Source organism: Meles meles, chromosome 6, assembly GCF_922984935.1.
Source record: "Meles meles chromosome 6, mMelMel3.1 paternal haplotype, whole genome shotgun sequence".
Taxonomy (NCBI): domain Eukaryota; kingdom Metazoa; phylum Chordata; class Mammalia; order Carnivora; family Mustelidae; genus Meles; species Meles meles.
The window spans coordinates 51,371,424-51,398,148 of record NC_060071.1 but is presented as its reverse complement, the minus strand read 5'-3'; the positions used below and the strand labels follow the sequence as shown (position 1 = coordinate 51,398,148).

The following is a 26,725-nucleotide window of genomic DNA, read 5'->3' as shown; positions in this document are numbered from 1 at the left end:
GTTCACAATCACACTTAGCCCAGCAATGTAAGCCCAGAGTTTACATCTCTATTTGGGGGTGGGTTGGGGGGAGGCAGTTCTTTACCAAATCTACTCTGTACTTGTATCATAATCTTTCACTCTTGATTCAACAGCGTATACACACTATTTGTGCATTTAAAACACACACACACAAACACACACAGTTTGTTCTTGGAAAGCTGTGGAATATATTACCAATAGAAAGGTGTTTAGGAGTCAGACCAGCCTGGATTTGAATCTTAGCTCTGTACTTAACCAGCTGTGTGACTGCTAACGAATAACTTAACCTCTCTGAGTCTCTATTTGATTATCTTCCAATATAGGTCTAGTAATACTCACAGGGGCAATGCAAGAATTAACTTAAATAATAAACATGTTAAACTAGCATACTGTAGACAACAAATGTAGTTTCTGATTCGTAACTAGCAACCTCTTGCCTTGTATTCATTGTGCAAAGAGTTAAGAAAAGTAAGTTTCCATGATGTATTATTCCAATGATGATATTAACCTATAATGCCACATTATAAATATAATGCCACATTATAAATGCCACATGATAAAACAATTTTTATCAGCCTTTACTCTTACACACTGGAACACATACATTTAATGACACCGGAATAGAGTGAATCTAGCCTACAAAAATTTTTGTCTAAGGTATATAATCTGATATCAATGTTTAAATGAACGCATAAAGCTGCAATCTTGAAAATCAGTCTACAGAGACAGCTTAGTTAAAGAGTCATGGAACATCTTCAAGAAATAGCCAGTTCTGGGAAAAGTGACCCTTCATTACGTCCAGCCTAACCCAAATGGTCAGCAAATCTCGCCGCTCTTGGGGAGCTCTGCCACAATGTCCCTCCTGGGCTCTGCCAGGCACTGGCACCAGGCAGCCGGCTGACAAAGCCGCCTGCAGTAGTTCTCAGCAGGGAGCCCACAGCCCTTCCAAGCGGGGCACTGAGCAGAGTGGCGGCTGCAACTTCCTTCTAAAGGCAGTTCTTCAGAAGCTTTTGCTGCAGTGGAAATTTGCATAATAGCCTTGCCTCTACAGTGCCTTTTTTTCCCCCTGAAAAATAAATCTGTGCATATAAAATTGATCAAAGAGAACTATCTGAGGCAGTCCTCGCTCATTAGAGCCAAAGGAGATGAATTTTTTTTCCTTCTGACTCTAGTCTTAGCCAATGAAACATCTACTCTGAGGAAGTATTTCTAAAAAATTTTAGTGTTAAAGAGATTCTGCACACTTATAGGTAGAAAGTATTTATTGACAAGTAAATGGAAACTGTAGAACGAGTATGGAATAAGGATTACAGGCAGCTAGTGTAAAGCTTGAGTATATGGATGGGAGCCAAAGTACTAAGGCTGGACCGTGGCTCTGCCATTCACTAGCGGAGTGACTGAGCCTGTCTGTGCCTCCGTTTTCTTCTGTGTAAACTGAGATCATGACTGTACGTACCTCACAGGACTAAATGAGTTTGTATCTATAAATGCTTAGAAGAGTGTCTAGCACATGGGAAGTGCCACATGAGTGTCTGTTAAATATAACAAGTCACTATGACTGGAACGTTACAAAGCCTACCTCACAACGAAACCCTAAATTTCAGCACCCAAGGACTGGTGGATGGTCACTCATTCACTTACATCTTCCTTCCACAGCATTTACTGAGGGCCTCTGCTAGCTGGTAGTGTTGTTAAAAAACAAGCTGGAGGACTCCACCCCTAATGCTCCAAGTTGAGGTTACCTCTGGTTACTTCAAGGGAACTCTCATCATCTCATAATAAATCCATGGAGACGTGAACGCTATAGTAACAGCAAACTAATTCAGGATACTTCCTACTTATGAATAGCAGAACCCATCAAACAGCAAATTTCTAATAACTAGCTGAAAACCTCGCCTGGCAGCAACGGTGTCCTTTGCCCATCAACATAAATAAGGAGCCCCACAGCTTTTACACCAATGTAAAGGGGAAAAGGAGAAAGAAAAAGCAAATTTGCTTGAGAGAATCATGTGAACACAACCAACCACCTTGTTTTGTTAAAGCAAATAAAGTGGGGCTAAAAAGCTTCAAAATTAGGTAATACCTACTGGTCATTTCTAAGCAGGGCACATTTCAAAATTTTATGTATATTTTCCTGTTATATTTTAAGTTACTTATACCCCCCCCAAAAAACCCATCTTAGTCTCAACATAACATTTACCTAAAGAAGTTTTCAAAAGAAAACTTAAGTTTAAATATCTTAATGGTGATCATTTCTTTTTTTGTTTTTTAAAGATTTTATTTTATTTATTTGACAGACAGAAATCACAAGCAGGCAGAGAGAGCAGAGAGCCCGATGCGGGACTCGATCCCAGGACCCTGAGAACATGACCTGAGCCGAAGGCAGAGGCTTAACCCACTGAGCCACCCAGGCACCCCTATGGTGATCATTTCTTGATCCTTTTCTTCTCTGTGCTTTTAATAAATCCATCAACCATATGATGGTCCAAAAGGATAATGAAGCATCTACAACATGCCTGGAGTAAAAAGATCACAAAAGCTGTAGGCTACAGCAGAGTAAGATTCAGGAAGACGCTGGTGTGGTCACAGAGATAAAGACAAACAAACAAAGAGTAACAAAACAGGGCACTCACAGTATGATAAGAGCCAAACAAAAGACATAAATAGCCAAGTATTTGCTAACTCAGGAGGCAGGAAAAAAATCAAAGGCTCAGTTTAGAGAAAAATTTCACAGATGAGGGGAAATCTGAGCTGGGACTTAGGAGACAGGGTTCAAACAGCAAGAGGATGAAGAGGAACATTCTCTCCTCCCACTGCCTAGTTAAGATCTCCTGCACAATCTTACCAAAACTGGGGGCTGTCTCTACAGGAAACAGAACACAGAAAGCTGGAAAACAGATCACCAAATGTCTCTGCCCTCGGAGACCAGTAGGCCTACTTCACACCGCAGCCAGCCCCTAATTATTCAGATGCAGGACAAAGCCCCAGGGAAGCGGGGTGACTTCTCAAAGGTCTCCCAGCTGCTTGATGGAGCTGTGACAAGAGCCCTCAACCACAACCCCACGTCCAAAACGCACTCAGGTACAAATGACTCGGGGACCACAGGCTGCTTCTGGCTTCTGTGGCTGGTGCAGCCCAAAACAAGCTGTGTGGCTTTAGCATTTTCCCCCTCTGGGGTTCATGCTCCTTCATTTGAAAACTGGAGTGAAGCGTTATATTAGATAAAGGGGATGCTTCCAGATTTCACTGGGCTTTAAATTTTAAGGGTCTAAGCCAAAGATGCTGAGATAGCTGTTGGTTTTTTGCCAATTTCTTGAGGAAGAGATAAGATGACCCTAGAGAAGAGATCACAGGTGTCCATCAGGATCAGGGCATGCAGTTCACAGAGCCTGCTCTCAGGAGCACAGGAGAGAGCACAGCACACATTGCTAAGAGCCCTTCATCAAGCCTTCCTGAGAAAGCATGCTCCTCCTGGGCTTACCTGCACACACGCACGTGTGAAGATACATGGCACTCTGAGCTCTAGATGGTGGGACCGTTTGTGCAAAGTTTACTTTAAGGACTGTCAGTCTGGAGCCAAAGGAATCATTGAGAGATGCTTGAGAAGCAAAAGACTCAGGCCCTGTCCCTTATGTTTTAACAACAATACTTATAAAGCACTTACTACATTCCAGATCGTTCTAAGTGCTTTATGTATATCAATTCCAGTAGTCTTTCTACTCTGTCAGATGGGCACTATTTTTATCCTCCACCCTCCCCACCTTTTTTTTTTAACATATGAAGAACTGAGACACTTGCCCCAGGTGAGTCTGGTTAAGGCTTGCAGTTTAAACCCACGGAGTTTGGCCCAGCGTTTGGGTTTTTAAACATTGCACCATTCTATTTTATTTTTTTTAAGATTATTTATTTATTTGTTTGATAGACAGAAATCACAAGTAGACAGAGAGGCAGGCAGAGAGAGAGGGGGAAGCAGGATCCCCACCGAGCAGAGAGCCCAATGCGGGGCTCGATCCCAAGACTCCGGGATCATGACCTGAGCCAAAGGCAGAGGCTTAACCCACTGAGCCACCCAGGCGCACCGCACCGTTCTATTTTAAATAATACCTTCTATTATTTCAAAAGAGAAAAGTGAAAGAAAGCTCACATCTTTCTCTTCACAGGCACAATCTCACTTAATCTTTACAAGTCTTGAGGACAAGTATCGTCCCTATTTTACAAGTAAGGAAACAGAGGCTAAAAGAGACAGTGACTTGCCTAGTTAGTGGGACTGCCTGCAATTAAACCCATGTTTCTAGATTCAAAACCTAGTAGACTGGCCCACAACACCATAACTGCGCGCATCTTCTCTGACACTCCCTTTGAAATATTTGAACAAATATTTTGGGATGCTAAAAAGCTCCAGAAACAGAGGGGAGACAGAAACATCCATCTCCTCCAGAAGTTTACCATTTTAGTGGAAGAGACAGACAAAACTGGGACAAAACCCATGACCTTTGCTGGAACGAAGCTGTGTGAACACAGAGGATGGGCACATAGCCAAGACTAAGGTAGAGGAAAAGTGAAGCTGGGCTCTGAATGACAGGTAGGAGTTGGCCAGCTGAAGAAAGGGGCGGAGTGCAGACAGCCTGGGCAGAGTGCAGACAGCCTGGGCGAACTCAAGGTTAGATCTGTGTGCTGGAGCACGTGATGCTCCCAGGGGTGTAGTGGAGATGGAGCTGGTCCAGGTAGGCCTGGAGGGCCTAGAGGACCATGCTAAAAAGTTTGGGCCTTGTCATAAGAGAGGAAATCTATAAGCATGTGAGTGTGTGAATTCCAGAAGCAAAGAGAAGGCCAACATTTAGTGTACAAGACTGGAAGTTGCTGGCTTATTCCAGCTTTGGGACTCCTGGCCCAGACACCTGAAAATCTGTGATGTTCTGGGTGGTCAGGAAATCCAGAATTCAAAACGTAGAGACAGGAATCAAATTCTGATTGAGTCACCTACGACTACGAAAAAAAAAAAATCACATCAGAGATCTCCCTCCTCCCAAGAACCTCTGCTCCACCCCATCTTACCTTGCAGGTAAGCTGCATCATAAATCTGGTACCTGCCACATGCTTCTGGGATATGTTCAGCTTTTCATGCCTCAATTACTCAATATATAAAATGGGCACAGTGCACTCTGGCTATCTCAAATGTGTGCTAAAAGATGAGAAATGGCAGTGCAGCATGTGGGAAAAAATTACTAAGTAAGGAAATTCGAGTTGTGGTACTGACTCCCCCACTCACGAGCAACACAGGAAAAGCCATTCTGCCTAACTACTCCCCAGTAACTATCTCAAAAAAGGTAAGAGGTCTCAAGAGGCCACTGCCAAGGTTACACTGTGTTCTCACATCCCATGACTTTCTTTGCAATACATTCAAATATCGTGACACTGCATTGATTCCAAGACACACCCGTTCCCCCAACGTTAGCATCTCTGAAATTAGGCGAATACTTTATGTGCAACAGCTCGGTTTAACGGGCAGTATTTTTTATCTTTCTGAGTGGTACCTAAAATAATATCTTAAAACCAATGACACCTTAGGTTTGCTGAAACATGGTGCATTCAAGCTGCCTAGTTTCCCTTTCCTCAGTAGTCACCAAGTTCAGGGAACTCAGTAGAAAGGCATGGCTGGAATCTGGCCAGGGACATTCGGAGAAACACTTGGGGAAAAAACTTCCAGACTCAGCTTTTTGCATCCACTTGGTTGCTTCTGTGTGTATGTCCCAGTCCAGTCTGTGAGCTCCTTGAGGGCAGGGGTTCAATCTGATTCATCTCTTTTTCCCCAGGGCCCAGAAAAACTGCCAGATTTCAATCCATGCAATTAATCAATGCCTGTCGCTGAAGCAATAAAACTGCCCTCACAGGAGGCCAGCAATGGCCACCTTCATTAGCTCGGGCCATCAGACTCAGATTCGGCGCTATCTACCCCACAAATCCCTGTGCCCTCCTCGATGGGATTTGGAGACTGAGATTACCACTCACCAGCACATCCCTGAAGAGTAACTGCGGCCCGGAGTGCACTGTCCAGTCCACCGCGCCACTATTTGGAATCTTGATACGAATCACCAGCACCTGGTTCTCCATGGCACGGAAGGGGCCAAGGGCCAGCCACAGCATTACAGGTTACAGGAGCTCACATCCTGGGGCAGGAGGTACCCACTGGATCCGGGTTAAGCAAGGGCTCCAAGAGGTGACAAGGGGAGAGAGGAAAAGAACACAGAGGGTCGTGGGGGACGGGGGGAGTAGAGAGAAGGGAGTGGTCTGGAAGGAGCCCGCAGGGACGGGCCAGACCCAGGCTGTCTGGGGTCGAGGGCTGCCTCCCTATGAGCGTGGAGGGGGCGGGAGGCAGGGGCCCTTAGAACCTAGCGGAGATCAGAAGGTTCTGGAGTTGGAAAACTGGGCGAAACGGGACCGTGAAGCTCTCTGCCCTCTGTGTGGGTGTGAGGACACGACCCCGTTTTAGGGAGGCAGAGCGGCAGGTGTCCACTCCTCCTTAGTGGAGAGTGGAGGGTCCCCGACTGGAAGGGACTCAGTCGGGGGCTGTTTGGAAGGAGCCCCGGGGCCCCCAGAGCACGCGAGAGCTGAGGGAGGGCCTTCCGCCAGAGGACGGGAGAGCGAGTCCTGTTCCCCACCCCGAGTCAGAGGGCGCGGCGCGCACGGGCTCAACCCCGGCCGCCCCAGGCCGAACGTTCCTGCTGCGGCGGCAGCAGCGGCGGCAGGAGGAGGAGGAGGAGCAGGAAGGCGCGGCGAGGGCACTGTTACTCCGGAACCAAAACGCACGGCACCGGAACCCCGGGAGCCGGCGAGAGGGACCCGCCTCCTGCGGCGCCATGTTGAAAGAGGGCAGCTCCCGGCCAGCCCCGCCCCCACGGCCAGGAGGGCCAGACCGAGGAATGAGTGCGCGCAAAGTGCGGGGAGGGGGATGAGGGTCCGCAGGGCATCCCCAGACAGAGACCTTTGTCGCCTTGCGGCCGGTCACGGCGATCGACTGAAGCTCCTTGCCTTTCCCGACCCTCGTTAAAGGCATCAAATCAGCAAGAACTCAAAAAGTGGTTCTCTCTTTCTCTTCCTTCTTCCACGCCGCAGATGCAAAAGGTCGTCTTCCTCTCACATTAGCAAAAAGTGTATGAATTCCTTTCTTTTAAACCCCACAATTGCCCTGAAATAGCAAACAGCTCTCTGTACAAAAGCAACAGTTAAAAAAAAAAAAAATCCTCCAAGAGTTCAACTGTCAGGGATCAGCTGCAGAAATGGCATCATGTCCTCTTAATAAGTCGTTGCAGAAAATACCAAGTCTCGTCCATAAATTTTCAACTCGATAGCAATGTTTAAGCAATCGGTGATATCTCAGGCAGTAGCAATAACCCTGGGTTGTTTTTAAATGCCTGTTAACCTCAGATTTTAAAGTGCACAATTGTGGTGATATATGGTGCCTAGATAAAAGTTTGTTTACAAATTGCAACCTGTAGGTTGGTCCATAATTGGCTAATGAAGGTGCACATGACGCTTTACTTTGGGTGCTGAATTTTGTATAAATTCAGTGGGAGAGGAGTGACATTTCCCCCCTAACACTCAGTTTATTCACTCGAGAGGACAAATTAAATGTTGATTAATTTCAGTATAATACCAAAAAATGTGCGTATTTTTCTCTGTCTTTCTTTTATATTTAACTTGAAAGTCCATGTAGGAGATAAGTTATCTCTTTTTAGTTATTGTAGATTAATAGCTTAGGTAGAAGTTCACTTAATCAGATGCTCCAGATATTCTCATATTCTGAAATTGCCCTTAGTCCCCTGAAAAGTAAACAGTGTGCCTAAGGCCCCCTTGTACGTTTCATTGGAAGTTCATTTCCTATTATTTGAGAAAATAGACCACAAAACTAGAGATTTTCTATGAACCTATCATTTGTTAAACAGCTTTTTAATTCATAGTACTATGGGGAAAACCAACTCAATTTGTACTTTGAATTCTTCTGGATAGGTATATACCAGTGTAATTGCTGGATCATATAGTAATTCTCTTTTTAATATTTTAAGGAACCACCATACTGTTTTCCACAATGACTACACCATTTTACATTCCCACCAGCAGTGCACGAAGGTCCCAATACCTCCATAGCTTCAGCAACACTTGTTATCCTCTGTATTTTTGATGTTAGTTGTCCTATTGGATGTTAGGTGGTATCTCCCTGTGGTTTCAATGTGCATTTCTCTAGTCATTAGTGATGCTGAGCATCTTCTCATATGCCTGTTGGCCATTTATATATCTTCTTTGGGGAACTACCTACTTAATTCCTTTGCCCATTTTTTTTTAAAGATTTTTTATTTATTTATTTGACAGACAGCGATCACAAGGAGGCAGAGAGGCAGGCAGAGAGAGAGGGAGAGGGGGAAGCAGGCTCCCTGATGAGCAGAGAGCCCCATGTGGGGCTCCATCCCAGGACCCTGGGATCATGACCAGAGCCAAAGGCAGAGGCTTTAACCCACTGAGCCACCCAGGCGCACATGCCCATTTAAAAAAAAAAAAAAAAAAAACTTATTTATTTGTTTGAGAGAGAAAGATCATGAGCAGGAGGGACAGAGGGAGAGGAAGAGAGAATCTCAAGCAGAGTCCATACTGAGTACTGAGCACAGAACCCAACACAGGGCTCTGTCAAACAGCCCTGAGATCATGACCCCAGCCAAAACCAAGAGTTGGACACTTAACTGCACCACCTGGGCTTCCCCCTTTGCCCAGTTTTAAAGCGGGTTATTTATGGTTGTTGTTGTAAAGTGATTTTTCTTTAATGATGAAAATACATTTTGCTATTGTAAATCACAGAGGTTTTCTTTCACCTCTTTTTACCTTGCTCTCAATCTTGAATTCTTAACCCAGAGTCTGACTGCTTCCTACCACTTCACAGCTGCTACCCGAGTCCCAACTTTCATTACACGTGTCTCCTAACCTTTTGTTTCCACCTTTGCCACTACTCTATTCTCAACGCGGTCGCCAAGGTTAGATCAAGTCACTCCTTTGGTTAAAATTCTCTAGATGGCTTCCTAACTTGTGCGGGGTAAAAACTGAAGTCCCTACACATTCTGCTCCCTTTCTGGACCCTCAAATCTCATTTCCTACCATTCTCCCTCATTCACACCAGTCTCCTTTTCACTGTTCCTTGAACACATCAGGAATTCCACCTCAGAGCCTTTGCATTTGCCATTCCCCCTGCATGGATTGCTCTTAGCCCTGGTATCCAGATGGCCCACTGCCTCACATTTGTGCATCTTTTTTGGTGGTGGTGTTGTTTTATTACCAAAAACAGACTTTTAAAAAAAAATTTTTAGCTGACTCTGTGCTTGTGCCTTCAACACTTTCACAATGATTTTCTGCTCCTTGGTAAAGAAAGCAAGCTTGACCCTTTCTCGAACACACTTAGCAGACATGCAAGCACCATGTCTTTCTGACATGTTTTTCTCTTTTAGACAAGGAAACCGTTAGGTCTCACAACCCAAAAGCCTCGAAGTCAGCTTGGGCATACGCTACCTGTGGATTTTGGTGCTTTCCTAACCTTGTTGTAAATGATTCTATTACCAGGAGTTCAGGACAGCCTACTTTTGTTGGAGGCTGTATTGTAGGACAGCCTGTGACAGTATGTCAAACACTGGACCACTCTGAATGCCTATAGACACCCTCCCCAGAAGAGTGCAGCCTGTAGGTCTCGACCTAAATGTCCCCTTCTAGCTGCAGCCTTCCTTTAGCACATACTGTGGAAATTACAGACCAGCCCCAAACCCACTCCACCCATAGATACAAGATCCTAGCACTGATCACTATCTAACATATCATGGGTTTCACTCATTTGTCTTTCTCTCCGTAAACTATAAGGTAATGAGGGAGGGGAACTGTGTGTGTCTATATTCCCTGCCATGTCCCTAGCACCTAAAATAGTAGCTGGCACACAGTAGGCACTTTAATGACATCTGTTGAGTGAATGAATGGATTTTGAAGGCAAGGTGAATTGCATAATAGGAATGCACCTTCCGTGTGCATTTCTTGCCTGTCTTAAACCTCATTTACTCCTTTCCTTTGCCACCACGACCGTCATTATGGACTCCCAATGAACCACACATATTTTTTTAAAAGACTTTATTTATTTATTTGACAGAGAGAGATCACAAGTAGGCAGAGAAGCTGGCAGAGAGAGAGGAAGGGAAGCAGGCTCCCTACTGAGCAGAGAGCCCGATGCGGGGCTTGATCTCAGGACCCTGGGATCATGACCTGAGCCGAAGGCAAAGGCTTTAACCCACTGAATTACCCAGGCGCCCCTGAACCACACATTTTATAGCAAATACTGATCCCCTCCTCTGCTTAAGAATTCCACTTATCTCCTTCAGGGCCTACTATGGGCCATTATATATAACACTCAAATACTTGTTGATTAATTTTGATTTAAAAGAATATGACATGGGGCGCCTTGGTGACTCCGTAGGTTAAGCATCCCACTCCTACTTTCAGCTCAGATCATCTCAGAGGCATGAGATCAAGCTCCATCCCGGGCTCAGTGCTGGGGGTGGAGCCTGCTGAAGATTCTCTCTCTCCCACCCCCCTCACGTGCACACGTACATGCTCTTGCTCTAAAAAATAAAAAAATATATATATAAAAGAATATGATGAGAACAGAGGATGAAAACAGGAACTTTCCAGGGGAGAAACCTAGCAGACACCATCCTAACCAAGTGATCAAGCTTAACATCCCCAGTAATAAGTCATGTTGGTATCATGTGCTAATATGAGGCAGTCAGAAGGGCAGTTGACCTCCATGGTCTTCCCCCAAAACTCAGACCCAATCTAATCATGAGAAAAACATCAGAGAAACCCAAATTGAAGGACATTCTACAAAGTACCTGACAAGTCCTTAAAACTGTCAAGGTTGGAACACCTGGGACGCTCAGTCAGTTGGGCGTCTGCCTTTGGCTCAGGTCATAATCCTGGAGTCCCAGTATCAAGCCCCATGTCAGGCTCCCTACTTGGTGGAGAATCTGCTTCTCCCTGTGACCCTCCCCCACCTCGTGCTTTCTCACTCTCTCTCTCTCTCTCAAATAAATAAATAAAATCCTTTAAAAAAAAAAAACAAAAAAAACCTGTTACGGCGCCTGGGTGGCTCAGCGGGTTAAGCCTCTGCCTTCAGTTCAGGTCATGATCTCAGGGTCTGCATTGGGCTCTTTGCTCTGCGGGGAGCCTGCTTCCCACACCCCCACCCCCCGCCCGGTGCCTGCCCCTGCCTACTTGTGATCTCTCTCTGTCAAATAAAATAAATACATAAACAAATAAATAAATAAAATCTTTAAAAAAAACTGTCAAGGTCATAAAACACACACACAAAAAAGTCACTGTCACAAACCTGAGAAAACTAGGAAGACATGATGACTGGATTCCTCAGCGGAATCCAGAAACAGGAAAAGAACAATAATGAAAAACTAGTGTAATCTGCAGTTCAGTTAGTAATAATACACAATGTTGACTTCTTTGACTTCTTAGTTTTATCAACTAAGTTTTATGTAAGGGGTCAACATTAGGGAAATCTGCGTGAGGATATATAGGAATTCTGTAATACCTTTGCAATTTTTTTGTAAATCTAAAATTATTTCACAGGTGCCTGGGTGGCTCAGTCAGTTAAGTGTCTGCCTTTGGCTTAGGTCGTGATCTCTGGGTCCTGGGATCAAGTCCTGCATCAAGCTCCCTGCTCATAAGTTTTTAAAAAAGAAGAATATAAAGAAGCATGAACAAAAATGAGCACAGATAAACCCCTGAAAGTGTGACAGGAAAGTCTACTCTCTCCTGTTTCGGCAGGAAGAGAAAATAATAGTGGGAACAATTCCAGCACTCATGCAGGCGTGGAAATGACAGTTCAACAGATGTTCGTGGAGCACCACTCTGTGCTAGGTACTATGGATTGTAGATGCTCTAAAATGAATTAATTTATTAATTTAAAATGTCATTAGATTGAATTTCTACATAATACATTTTCCTTTACTTTTTAAAAAAGATTTTTATTTATTTATTTGACAAAGAGAGAGAACATAAGCAGGGGCAGCAGCAGGCAGAGGGAGAAGCAGGCTCCCTGCTGAGCAGAGAGCCTGATGCAGAGCTGGATCCCAGGACCCTGAGATCATGACCTGAGCCAAAGGCAGATGCTTAACTTACTGAGCCACCCAGGCAGCCCTCCATTTTCCTTTAGATAGAGTAGGCTGGTGTTCCTACAAATCACTTAAGCCGCATTACTTCTCTCTTTTCATTGCTTAAACATATCCATATTATTTTCTTTATGTTGACAAACAAAATATATCTCACATTTTGTTTTTCAGTATACATAGAACAGTGTATGTTAATTCATCACATGTGAGGTATTTTAAAACTTGTTGCTTTTCTTGCAAATAATTCATATGATCTCCAGGTATGTCTCCTTTTTTTGAAGCTCTTAAAGATGAAGACAAGTTTTCTTTTTAATCTTGAATATCACACATTCATTCCACATAGAGTCTTCATTATATGATAAATACAGCAAATACAAAATTAGTAAGATGTAGTTCTCATCGAGCTGTGTACAGAAACTGATTTTTTTTTCATTATGGCTTGAACGGACCCTGTACTTAGATTCAGAACTACTAGTTTTTGTTGACATGTAAAATTACTAAAATTTGCCTTCAGTGTAGTCAATGCAAAAGTGTATGGAGGATGAATGAATGACTGTTGATTTTCAAATGTAATCTAAAATTAGGTGACACTACTTAGATTTTTATTCCAACTTTAAAATTCTTGGTTCCTTCATTTTAGATATTTGGAGATTTGAAAGCATAAGAAAGTACAATTTTGGCTTCATCTCACAGCAAGGGCCTTAATATCATGCGTAAAGAAAGCTTATGAGATAATCTCCTATCTTTATGGATTTTCATTCACTTCTTAAACATTCATTTTTTGAAGTAGAAATATCCACTTTTATTAAATGGAGTTAAAATTAAAAAAAATTTTTATCTATTTATTGGAGTATTGATTTTCATTTTGTATTTTTTTATTCTTCTGTTAGGGTTTGGGTAGACAAGTTTTTTAGGTCTGATTTTAAATTACGCACTTGTATGAAAATAGAGTAAAATGAATCACTTTGTGGTTAATAAATTCAATGTGCTGTTTACAGACAGATTGTTATAAAATTACTGATATATTCTAGCAGAAGCAGTAAAGGTTATGTCAAGCAACTACTAAAAAAATCATACTACGTAGTGTTAATGATGTTACCTTAACATTCCAGCTTCAGGGGCTGCATAATTGTTTCTGCCAACCCATAAATTTTTGAGTAACAACAAAATTATTGTGATTTTTCTTACTAAATAATTCATACATTACAAAGCATGTATGTAACAAGGTCCATGAATCACTAAAGCATATAATGATCATATATCTAATGACATATCTCTTTTCATAAGATGAATTCAAATAGATTTATGTATTTAGGTTAACTAAAAAATACTGAGTTTATAAGGTTCATAATTCTATCATCAACACAATACAAAAACTTCAAATCTTCCCTAAGAAGTACAGCTTCCATGATTTGCTTTTAAAAACTGGAAGCTTTTGTTTATCAAAATCCTTATGTTTAAGCTACTTTTCATGAAGTTTTATTGCTTTTAAATTGATACTATAAATATCACTGAAGATAAATTAATAATATAATGGAGTAGTACAATGTTCATAAACTGTATTTAAAATGATATAAGTGCAACTAAAATAGCTATAAGCAATACTATATAACACCTCATACTCGTAGTCGCTAATATTCTTCACCCAGCAACTAGGATCTAAAAGAGGATATTTTCATTTACTAACATTTTAATGCTTTTCTTTGGTCTTATCTTAAATAATCTCAAACCAAGTACATCTTTTTAAAACAACACATCTCTTTATGCATGTGTGTATGTATTTTTATGTTGAAGAATAATTGACCTACAACATTGTATTAGTTTGGGAATACAAGTATATAATAAAGATATAAAAGTATATCCTTAATGCTACTAAAAATGATCCCAAATGAGATTTCATCTGCTTAATTAAAACTAGGCTTCATAATTAAAATTTTTTTAAATTCTTAGACTGCAATGTATAAAATGATATTAACATGTTTTACCTCTTTTAATCTCTAATTTTTCTAAATTCAGTACTTTCTATAGAAATCATACAATCAGTTGTATTTCATTACAGTAATATTAAATCCTTTACTAAATTTCAAAAATTATTTTTATTTATAGTAAAATACGTATCATACAAAATTTACCATGTTAATCATTTTTTTTTTTTGAAGATTTTATTTATTTATTTGAGAGAGAGAGGAGGAGCGCGTGCTTGGGGAGGAGCAGTGAGGGAGAGAGAGTGTAGGGGAGAGAATCTCAAGCAGACCCAGTGCTGAACAGAGTCGACCACAGGACTGGATCCCACGACTGGAGATCAAGACCTGAGCCTAAACCGAGTCCTACACTCAACCGGCTGAACCACCCAGGCACTGCACCATGTTAAACATTTTTTTTTTTTTTTAGGATTTATTTATTTGTCAGAGAGAGATCATGAGTAAGCAGAGAGGCAGGCAGAGAGAGAGGAGGAAGCAGGCTCCCCGCTGAGCAGAGAGCCCCACGTGGGGCTCGATCCCAAGACCCTGAGATCATGACCTGAGCCGAAGGCAGAGGCTTAAACCACTGAGCCACCCAGGCGCCCATGTTAAACATTTTTAAGCGTACAGTTCAGTGGTACCAAATACAGTCAGGTTATCATTCACATCATTGTGCAACCATTGGTACCAACTGTCTCCAGACCTTTTTTCATCTTGCAAAATTGAAACCATACCACATTAAATACTAACTGCCCATTTCCCCTCTCCCCGTGACTAATTTTTTAACAGTTTCATCCAGTGATAATTCACATGCCACACAGTCCTCCATTTAGAATATACCATTCAGTGGTTTGAGTATAGTCTCAGGGTTGTGCAACCATCACCACAATCCATTTTAGAACAGTTTCATCACCCCCCCCCCAAAAAAAACCCATACCCATGACCAGTCACTGCTCATTTTCTCCCAACCTCCCCATCCCTAGACAATCACTAATTCACTTTGGCTCTGTAAATTTGCCTGTTCTGGACATTTCATATAAATGAAATGGGTCATACTTCTGGCTTCTTTCACTTAGCACGATGTTTTCAAGCTTCATCAATGCTGTCGTGTTTAGGGGCCCATCATTCCTTTTTTTGACTAATATTACATTGTGTGAACTTGCCACCTTTTATTTATTCATTCATCAATTAGTGGCTGTCAGTTTTGGGGTAGAATGAAAAATGCTGCTATGAACATTTTTGTACAAGTTTTTGTGTGACCATATGTTTTCAATTCTCTACAGTATATACCTAGGAATAGAATTGCTGGGTCATATGGTCAGTTAATGCTTAATATTTTGAAGAACCGCCAAACTTTCCCAAAGTTGTTGTATCATTTTACACTCCCGCTGATAACGCATGAGGGTTCCAATTTCTCCACATCGTGGGCAATACTTGGTATCACCTGTCTTTGTGATTATAGCTGTCCTAGGAGGTACAAAGTAGTTTCTCATGGTGGTTTTGATTTGCATTTCCCTAACAGTTAATGTTGAACATCTTTTCATGTGCTTCGTAGGAAAAATTTGTATTACTTATTTGCAGAAATACCTGCTAAAATCTATTTTTCAGTTGTTTTGAGTTATAAGTGTTCTTTATTATTCTAGCTACAAAGTCCCCTATCAGATTCGTGATTTGCAAATATTTTCCTTTTATACCACCAGCTGGTTTTTCATTTTCTTGATGGTATCCTTTGAAGCACAAAAGTTTTTAATTTTGATGAAGTCCAACTTATTTTTTTCATTTTTCATTTCCCTTTACTAACTTATCCTTTTCCCAAATAGGAGAATTTTATAGCAGGCTCTACACAAAATCAATTACTTTTCTAGAAAACGAAGTGAACTTTCAGAAACACACTAAAAACAATCTGGATTTATTTTATCCCAGTTGTATTAAATGTATTCTAAATTAGCAGAACAGAATTCTGAGAAGTAGTGGATGGCCAAATTTGTGTCAGTGGAAACTATTTTAGCCACATTTTCATTTAAAGAAAAAATTTTTTCTCAACAACGCTTCTCTAATTTATATTACAAAAATACTCTATGGACCATGGTCACTACTAATAACACTTCTTACTGTTGGGAAAGCTCTTGTGAAACATTTGTCAAGCATATAAAATAGTATAAAAGTGAAATATAGTAATTAAGATTTGTGTTCTATCGATTGTGTAGCTAAAGTAATTTTTCATTACTAACATAAGATTTAATAAGTATAAGTAGTTAAAGATTCTGACTTGGCACTAGTCATTAGCATGTAATTGAACTAGTAAAAAAATCAGTTAAAGCTGTGTTGATTACCACCTTATCTTTGAAAGGCAATTAAAGACCTCAATCATTGCAACAAGATTTGATTGTGCAGCCTTTATTGGACATTGATCTTTCAGCAAAGTGCAGTTACATTTTCCATTAATTTACAGTAACACAGTTTAACTTTGATACCCTAGACTGTTGACCCAGGTGAGATGTAATGCTAAGTACTTGTTTAGGTTAAGATACCCTCAAACATCATTACCGTTTGAATGGTAAGTGCTGAAAAAAAAGTGGATACCCGATCTACTGGCTTTAGGATAAGGTTTCTGTTATCTGCATTAGCTTTTAAATGAAATGAAACCAAGATCCGGGTCTTAATGTCACCCCACCCATTTCAACATCATTCATTCTTTAACAGAATTAAGAGCTATTTCATGAAGCATTACAGATGTTCTTGCTTATAGTTTTGAGTGAATATAACTATGACAAGAAATAAAATGTACATTGCAAAAGAAATACGTATGGTTTTTAATAATTACAAGTGTTTCAATTTTTTACTGAAGTCAACAATTAGCAAAATATCAGTGACTAAGAATGTTTGATAAAAGAAATAACTATTTGCCATTTTGCTATGTTAAGACATTAGGACTGGGGCGCCTGGGTGGCTCAGTGGGTTAAAGCCTCTGCCTTCAGCTCAGGTCATGATCCCAGGGTGCTGGGATGGAGCCCCACATCCCGCTGTCTGTTCAGCAGGGAGCCTGCTTCCTCCTCACTGTCTGTCTGCCTCTCTGCCTACTTGTTATCTCTGTCAAGTAAATAAAAAAATCTTAAAAAAAAAAAAAAGACATTAGGACTGAGAAACTAGGGTTTTTTCTTAATAGCCACCTCTTTCATGCCCCCAGTTCTTACTGTATTTTTATGGTGGTTCACAGTTCACGCCAAAACTAAACATTTGGACCAAAAATTTCTTCCAGTACTTGATAATTGATTTGTGTAGAAGTATAACAATCAATAGAAGATTTGTAAAATTTTATACTAGCACTCATCTTCATTAAAAAATAGTTTGGCCTGGATTTTTTTAAAGACAAAAATCCCATCAAAGCAGCATTGGCGAAAAGCTGTTTTTGATTGTTTCATCAACTAAGAATATTCCTGGATGTGGTGCATAAACAATGAATTTTGGAACACTGAAAAAAAAATTAAATTAAATTAAAAAAAAAAAAAAGAATATTCCTTATACCCAGAATGGGAGGGTCAACACAGAACCCTGCCTACCACCTCAGGCATAATCTACTCTCACCCAGGCACACATACAATGCCTCGGTTTGTCTCTTCCTTTCTTCCTCTCCTTTATTTTTTTTTTACTTTTTGTTTGTTTGTTTTAGCGTAACAGTGTTCATTGTTTTTGCACCACACCCAGTGCTCCATGCAGTACATGCCCTCCCTATTACCCACCACCTGGTTCCTCAACCTCCCACCCCCCTCCCCGCCCCTTCAAAACCCTCTGGTTGTTTTTCAGAGTCCATATTCTCTCATGGTTCATCTCCCCTTCCAGTTTCCCTCAACTCCCTCTCCTCTCCATCTCCCCATGTCCTCCGTGTTCTTTGTTATGCTCCACAAATGAGACCATATGATACTTGACTCTCTCTGCTTGACTAATTTCGCTCAGCATATCAAAAAATGGGCAGAAGATATGAACAGACACTTCTCCAATGAAGACATACAAATGGCTATCAGACACATGAAAAAATGTTCATCATCACTAGCCATCAGGGAGATTCAAATTAAAACTACATTGAGATACCACCTGACACCAGTTAGAATGGCCAAAATTAGCAAGACAGGAAATGTGTGTTGGAGAGGATGTGGAGAAAGGGGAACCCTCTTCCACTGTTGGTGGGAATGCAAGTTGGTGCAGCCACTTTGGAGAACAGTGTGGAGATTCCTCAAGAAATTAAGTATAGAGCTTCCCTATGACCCTGCAATTGCACTGCTAGGTATTTACCCCAAAGATACAGATGTAGTGAAAAGAAGAGCCATCTGTTCCTCTCCCTTATTTTTAAAATACTTTCATTAAGGAAGTACTTTACAAAACCAGCTTTTACTGAAATGAAACTGACATTTGCTTACAAGCATATTTATTATATTTGAAAGTAGAAAGGTTTCTTGTTTTGTTCTCAGATTACAGGTAGAAAAAACTAAGACACAAAGGAGTAGAGTTATTAGCTTGAAGTTGAAAAGTAATGCAGGACTAACACTAAAAATAGAATTAATCGCCTGACTCCTAGCATTTATATTTTATCCCCATTAGGCTACAATGCTTCCATGTCGTATTCAACTTTAAAGGAAAAACTTAAACCGTTACTGTTCAATGGGGAGTGTTTTGGACTAAAAGTTTCACTGTTAAGACTTAATAAATCCAAGGAATGATATTTTAATATTTGAACCATGCTTAGCCATCATGGAGTTCATCCTTCACCATGATCAACTCCATGAGAGCAAAAGGTCTATTGATTTTCATGTAATACAAGAAAATATTACATTTGCTTAATTGTTACACAGCGAGTGCACGAGACAAGAAATCAAGGCTCTATTTAATGCTGCAAGCAGCAGAGAATTACAGAGATCAATAGGGTAGTTTGTCAAAGATCTTCTCCGAGGAGACCACCTATCACCATATGGACAAGAAGTCACACTGACTGTAGCTATTGAAAAACAGGTAAGCAGAGTCAGCAGTACAAATTATCAGAAATCAAACGGGCCAGTGTGAAAAGAAGTGCAACTCTACTGAAAAGCTGTATTTATAGTCTGGTAATTAAAAACCATTTTATCAGCTTTGTGCTGGGACCAAACCTTTACAGCAAGTATTGACAAGACCAGCAGCAGTGAATGAGCAGTACTTGACTTAAAACTTATGAGCTATAGTTATTTAACTTTGCCCATTACAGGGGAAATCAGTTCTAGCCTTCCTTGCAAAATGCTAATAGTCAGTTTTATTATTAATGAAGCTTAATGTAACACTATCTCCTCTGTGTAAGCCATTCATTTAACTAGTGTCAAGTATGTTCTTCTGGACTAAATATATTGGCATAAGTACTTCTTTGATTAAAGTGTTAGAATTGTTCTTAGACAAGTGAACACTACATATATTTGAAGAACAGCTCATTCTCTGCAGCTCATTGAAACCAACTACCTTAACGAAGTCAGTTTGTATTACTTTATTCTGCTATTTTCACCTCAGTCTCTGCCACTCACTTTCTCAACTGATTTGCCAGAAGCAATCACCCAAATGCTGGTTGGATTGTATTTTATAAAATATTTTGCTACAATAATGTGTGAATGTTGCAGAGTACCAGCAACACATTAACATAAAATGATATATAATGTATGTTTGTAATTATGGGAGAGATCATAAATCTTAAACACCCATTGGTTTAGAAATTAAATAGTTCTACTTAGTTCTCCCTAAATTACTCCAAATTTCTGAAATTTACCATTCGTCTGGGTATTTTGTAACTACCCCCAAGGATAAATTTTTTTAAATGACTTTCCTTTCAAAAATGCAATTAGCTTAATAAAATCTTAACACAAAACTGCCATCAGGTCTTTAAAATTTCGGCCCATTTCCCATTGCCAAGAAGTGTATGGATATGTACCATTTCAGCTAATTGCTTTTATAAACAGACACCAAATTTATTCTTCTAAGTCTTTCTAGATCTTAATTGTTCTTACAGCTTTATCAGCATGCTATTTTAACTCTTAGTGAGTCTTAATTTCATCATCTTGGTACATTTACATTAACCAGAGTCATTATTTTTAAGAAAGTAGTATGATATTGGATGTTTAGGCAGTAAGAAGTTTCAACATTACATCTAGACCTCTCATCCAAGTAAATGGCACAACGGCTTTAAGACATATCCACTGAAAATCCTGGCAGCTGAATGGTTTAGATTTCAGATTACAGTTAGAATCCATCAGTTTTGGAATTGCCAATGGTATTATTTCCATATATATCCTAAAATCCTCTACTTCTTTTTCCAGTGTCCTAGAAAAGATTTTTTCCACCTTTCTTCTTTGTGTGGGTGTCTCCATTTTCTCTTCAAAGAATCGATTTGAATTGCTAACACCTAACTATAGAATACATATTATAATCATCATTTATCTGTAATTTAACCCAATTCTAGGAAAAAAATTGGTATACGCTTCATGCATCTGTAACTCCCACTGGCTAAACCGAGTGTGCAATATACAACAACATATGAAAAGCTTTGCCTCTTGAGGGCAATGATTCATCTTAAAGAACCCGACACCACTGAAAGAAAAAGGTGTTTGCAAAAGTTTAATTTTAAAGGGTCAAAAATAAACACTGCATATACACACAAGAGAAAATCCACTGATATTTATGTTCTCCGAGGCACACCTTCAATACATGGCACCTTCATCTTCTTTATTTAGAAAATAAACTGTTACTGGTCCATAACTGGTCTGTACAGTCTCTGTGATTCTAGCAAATAACCAGGAGCCAAGTCCATATAATAAGGTTGGAATACCTAGAAAACAAATGAGTATGTTATTTATGAACATCAATGCTTATTAATCATGCATCCATGTATTTGTCATGGTATAAATCACAGACAACTCTTCCGCAATGTCAACAAATTGTAAAGTTATGAAAATATAAAGATAGGAGTACAGACTGATTCTAATTATCTAAGAGCTCAATTTCATCAGTTTGTGGAATAGGGAAGAAACTATGTGAGCCTAGAAGATTTTTAAAACTACAGATAAGGCTGGTTTAAATTTTAAATCAAAGCACTTTAAGCACTAATTCATCACTTCCAAGTAATAATGAAGTGATTCTATATTCTTTTCACAAATAAGCAAACAGAATACTCATTAATTTAGTTGTAGATGCTCCAGATTAGTGGCCTTAAGCTCAAATTACTAGGACGACTTTACTGTGCTTTACATCAAACAGTAACACTGATGGCTAAAGTAATTTTCTGTACAACTTAAAAGAAACTGGGTCAGATAGCGGTCTTCAAAACCTGAGGCAATCCCTAATTCTAAGGAAGATTTCAGTATAACAGGTATGCAAAATACTCCCATGAGTATTTTTACAACTGATTTGAAAACAATTTTGGTTTAACCTATTTGAAATATGTATACAGTAGACTCCAACAACATGTTTCTTCTTTGGAGTATTTCCATTTGATAAGATTTTGCTGTTACAGTTGAGATCAGTGGCCATTTGTGATGCAGGAAACCAAACATATACTGGCCAGAGATAATGGATTAAGTGCTCATGCATATGATACTATACTGGACACAGAATAAACTTTCATGGTTCCTATCTTTTTTAAGGCACTTATTTAAAATCAGTGACTACTAACATACTAAAAACATGTATAAAACCACAGGCATATACTGTATGTGCCGCACAAATATTAACTTTATTGTTCTCGTGTAGGAATTGGACAGAAAAATGACAATTTAAAAAAAGAGCTGTACATTTGGAAAATCCCTCTTTCTAGTTAATAAGGAAGCCACATGCTCATGACTAATCCTTTTGCTAGATTTTTAAAAAATTTTCCGCAAGAATATATTTGCTGTATTATGCTCGTTTTGAGTGTGTAAGTGCATTGGAGTACTTTGTGCTTTTTCCCTGAAGCTGCATTCCAACCACTGTGATGCCAGAGATTAATCAGGAGAAGCGTCACTAGCTGGCAATGAGAACAGGCAAAAATGCCCATTCAGCCCGGCCCCTCTATTTTTGGGAATATACTGGGTCACAGCTTGTCACTATCCCAGGGTTCCCTGGAACTCTCATGAAATCTTTGACAGTATATTGCCGCTTTTGCCTTGATAACACCCAAAAGAATCTCTAAAGGTTTCAAGGCAATGTCACCAAAACCCCACAAACACTAGCATCATAAACCAACTTACCAAAAAGGAAAAAAAAGTAAAGGGAGTATGGGTAGGGAAGTGGACAAGAAAATAGACAGAAGTGAGTGAAGATTAAGTTGAAATAAAAAATAAATTTAAAATACAGCATCACAACTTGAAAGCTGAAAATCAATGGAGGAAGAACTGGGTTCTAGAAACGATTATTAATTTCTAAATATACTGACAGTAAAATATATAAAATATGCCTTTTAAACCAATGCTAATGACATAAATTTAAGGAATGGCTGGTGAAACTGAAATCTTGTTTTACAGTACTTACCAGTTTTCAGTTAAAACACTGACATGTTTTAAAAACCACATAAATCAATGGCCAGTATTTTTTCAGCTAAAATGGAGAATTCACCAAAGATTACTAGCTTATAATAACTACATTATCTCTTATTAAGAAACAGCTAGGAACCACTATCAGTGATGCTGTTTGATAGGGGATGGGGTTGTGATACAGGAGTCAGAAATTCTGTACTTTTTTTCCTGCAGTCTACTTAATGCAGTCAGGCTAAAATGAGAAGATTTGCCACTTATATAATTTAAACATTAAAAAAAATAATTTTCTGTATGTCTATAGCACATAGGCTCTGAAGTCTATAAAATTCCATGAGAAATTACATTTTTCCCAGACTGAAACAGAACATCAAAATGAACATGAAAGTCAGTTCTTTGCATAATAATTCATTCTGAGTCAGCTGAACAGTAGGTAAACCACTGTCAAATTAAGCACTTAAAAAAAATTAGAACTTCTTAGCAAGCCTCCGATTACCCATTCATTCCAATGGTAAGTTGCTTTTCTTAAATCTCAATCTACTTCCCAGCAGGATACCCAGACTGATAAACCATCAGTAAAATGTCAGCTTCCACTGAAGGGAAGGCAGAGGAGAAAGGGAACAAATGGTAAAAGAGAAATCTTTATTATTTACAAAATGGAAAAATGGATTACTCAGATAATTATTAAATTAGAAGAGAATAAGGGGAATAAAATCCTAGATATTTTTATTAATAGAATAGGTACTAGATGATCCAGAGGGGCAACTGTACATCACAGAACAGGAAAGAATCTATTATCTAATTCCCTACCTTAAGACAAAAATACAAAATAAACATTACCAAATTGGTAAATACACTAATGTTCAAAAAGTCCAGAAAAAAAATTCCCTTTGATAAAGGGAATAAAAGCCAATTTGTATTAAAGCATGCATGAGCAGAAACTTTTCCTTTTTGTTTAACTTAAAACTCTTATTCCCATGTAGGCAAGATTTTTAGAATTTCCAAATGACAACTGAATCAGTCTGCAGGCTTCTTTTCCACATAAAGAAACTATAACTGTTGTTTCTTTCCTCAAAGTGTTTCACTTCTTTGTGTGAGAATGTTCTGGGTATTCTAATTTTCTCTGGATTTCTTTCTATCTATACTTTAAAAAGAAGCCCCTAATTATTAAGGTGTTATTAACAGCGTTAGGTTTTAAATAAAAACTTTCTTTAAAAGGCATTTGGCTCATGGTTTACATACTATCCTCCAACTATACTCTTCCTAACCTGTTACTCTTTACATTTGGGATGAATGACTGCTTCTGATTCTGAAAACAGTAAAAGTTCTTTCTGAATCAATTTATCACTCTAGTCTTTCCAAATAATTTTGAATCACATCTTCCAAGTGAGCTTACCCCTCAGCTTCAAATCAGCCTCAAAATTAGTGGGCATGCTCTATGTAGTCCATCAGCCAAATATATAAAATTTAAATACAATATTTAGCATTGCTAAATAATCTCCTCCTTGGTGGACTGAACCCAGGGCCGTCCCAGTAGACCAATGGCTCAAAAATCCCATGACTGACTATGGGAATTATTATAAGCAACAATGCATAAATACCATATTTAAATTTAATGATCCATCAGATTATATAATACCAGTGCAGGTGCACAGGGGTTTAGCTTTAATTCTGGTTTTAAAAAACTGATTCGGTAACAGGGTTCAGCTCCCACATCTAGATTTTGAATTACTAAAATCTGGATCAAAGTGATATTACCTATTAATAGGTTCAAAACATCCTGAGGCCTCTCGATAAAGATACAAACGATATACCTATGTCAATGTTCATGCCTCTTCCGTCATTAGCCAAAAGAAAAGCAGCATCCAACAACAGTAAATACACTCGGAATTAGAACATTACCATGAAAACAGAAATATTAAAGAGGCAGAAGACTTTGGTACCTTGTAGGCCTAGGACTTTAGGAAGCTGATATGACTGCTGAAACCCTTTAGTGCTTTTAGTAAAACGCACTTGCTGGGATTTCATATAAAGAAAACAATGAAACTCAGAAAGTAGTTGCAGTTTTCATAATAATGAATGCACCCAAGAAAATGATGCTCATGGGAACGAATCCTGCCATGCTGTAAGATTTCTTAACTTCGGAGCCACTCTCCAGGGGGGTCGTTTTCTTACAGCCTCATTCTTAATCCCCAGTGTTGGGGTCCTTCTAGTCAAGAGCTGCAGTAGGTGAGGATGGAAAGAAAGAATGCCTCCTCCCTAGGGGTGACGCAGTGTGGTCCCTCGATACAGGTCTGGTATAAAAGCCCTACTTTCCAGGGAACGACTCAGTAGCAACTGCTCAGCCTCGAAAAGTACCTACGCGAGGGGTTAGGGATGGGGAGGTGGGGGGCGGAGATCCAAATACCAGTGCCAAGGCCAGAGTGGGTGGGACGCGGAGGCAGGGTCTGGGAAACCCAACAGCTCCGGGAGAAACGTGGTGAGCCCGTGCGCTCGGGCGAGCCTGCGCGGGGTCGAGGCGGGCTCCCCGGCATTGCTGTGGCCTAACCTAGGGCCGGGGTCTCGGCCTCTGAGCGACGTTTGTCAGCGTGCTTTGCAAACAGTGATCCCATTGTCAGCGGGGCGTCCTTCACCGGCCCGGGCCACTCACCCAGGTTGATGACCTTGAGCGCCGTGAAGAACCGATTCTGCCCGGCCAGGTCCTGCCAGGGGGCCTTGGAGCAGTGGTATTTGATGAAGGGAAAGCAGCCGGTACGCAGGACGTGGTAGTTGGCGCCCTGCACGGGCCAGTTGAAGTGCGAGAGGCCGAACTGGTCGTTGCGGACGGCGCTGTAGGGCACGCAGAAGGAGGTCCAGTGCGGCAGGCGCCGCTGCAGCAGGTGCCGCGTCAGCACCTCCGAGGCGCGGGGCTTCGGGCGGGAGGCGGCGCCCGAGGCCCAGGGCCGGCACAGCAGCAGCCGGAGCGCGGCCTCGTGGGCCCTTCGTAGGGGTTCCATGGCCGGCCTCGCTCGCGTCCCCGCCCCTCGGCGACCGTGGGGCGCGCGTCGCTGGGGGCGGGGCCGCCGGAGCGCGCGCGCGCCCGCGCCCCGGAGCGAGCGGCGCGGCAGCCCGGGGGGCGCCGCGAGAGTGCGCGAGAGCCCCCGGGCGCAGTGGCGCGTGCGCACGGAGGTCTCAAGATCTCCCGCAGCCGGGCGGGGTGGGGGCCCGAGGGGAGGGCCGAGTGACCCGCAGCAACGCAGAGGAGGTAATTAAATCGTCACGTGTGACCTCATGTAGGCGTTACTAACTTTGGGTCGCTGCGGGGGGGGGGGGGGCAGTGGGGAGGGCGAGGATTGGGGAGCATTATCAATAGGGTTATCTTATCAATAGCATTATCAATAAGGCTTAAAACAAGTAATCCCAGTAGTGAGTAGCAGAACTGACACCCAGAAGTCTCTTCCAGGCCTTGGGCGCAAGTGGGATCCTCACATGGCTTTTGCTCAGGAGACACTTGAGAAGGTGTCTTTGGGGAAGCAAGTTAAAAGCCAAGTCCCCAGATTTGCACTGGCTGGTAGAGTGGGGAAGCACTTTCATGTTTCGGTGTTCTCTGTCATGTTCACTGTTTAGGGTAAGCCCCAGACAGCTCAAAGTAAAAAAGTTTATAAATTTTAAAAACAGTAAAATAAAAGTTTTAAAAAATGACCCAAATCTCTCTGTGCATTGTTCAGATACACACCTCTACCTCTCTTCCTAAGCTTGGTCAATGTCAGACCAGGGGTCTTTTAGTTATATACCTTTATGATCCTCCTCTACCCATTATCAATATGACTTTAGGAAAACCTTTTCTCAAACTTCATAGCCCCACCCGAGGTCATATTTTATATACATCTGCTTTCTAAAGAAGCATTTCTTCCTATTTGCCCTCCACTCATTTTGTCTGGAGAAACCATACATAAATAAGATGAGGTGTCTGGAAAGCTACATGTAAATGATTACATGTAAATTATAATTATGTGGAAGCATCACATAATAATGTATTATTGTTGAAACT

The 26,725-nt window shown here is 40.7% G+C and overlaps 2 protein-coding genes and 1 pseudogene across 6 annotated transcripts in view; all 3 read right to left on the bottom strand.

The window, feature by feature from the left end:
- The window catches only part of MAP2K5 (mitogen-activated protein kinase kinase 5), a 257,796-nt gene extending 251,007 nt beyond the window's left edge, over positions 1 to 6,789 (bottom strand). For all 5 annotated transcript variants that reach the window (XR_006818657.1, XM_046008023.1, XM_046008025.1 and 2 more), the window contains exon 1: positions 6,031 to 6,789. Coding sequence is in view for 4 of the 5 variants with exons in the window: in XM_046008023.1 (XP_045863979.1) it covers positions 6,031 to 6,165 (135 nt within the window). In the remaining variant the exon portion in view is untranslated. The remainder of the gene's footprint in view (positions 1 to 6,030) is intronic.
- A 2,564-nt stretch (positions 6,790 to 9,353) lies between these two features.
- On the bottom strand, positions 9,354 to 10,132 carry LOC123943528 (annotated as a pseudogene).
- Positions 10,133 to 20,789: 10,657 nt separating this feature from the next.
- C6H15orf61 (chromosome 6 C15orf61 homolog) lies at positions 20,790 to 25,756 on the bottom strand. The gene is made up of 2 exons (XM_046007062.1): positions 25,346 to 25,756; positions 20,790 to 21,017 (listed from the first exon to the last, which is right to left on the bottom strand). The coding sequence occupies exons 1-2, from the start codon at positions 25,689 to 25,691 to the stop codon at positions 20,890 to 20,892; spliced, it is 474 nt and encodes a 157-aa protein (XP_045863018.1). The 5' UTR covers positions 25,692 to 25,756; the 3' UTR covers positions 20,790 to 20,889.
- Between the last annotated feature and the right edge of the window lie 969 nt (positions 25,757 to 26,725).

Coding starts and splice junctions, on each gene's coding strand:
- C6H15orf61 (XM_046007062.1), bottom strand. CDS start 25,691: ATGGAACCCCTACGAAGGGCCCACGAGGCCGCGCTCCGGCTGCTGCTG. Junction 21,018..25,345: donor GCTCAAGGTCATCAACCTGG/GTGAGTGGCCCG, acceptor TTTGTTTTCTAG/GTATTCCAACCTTATTATAT.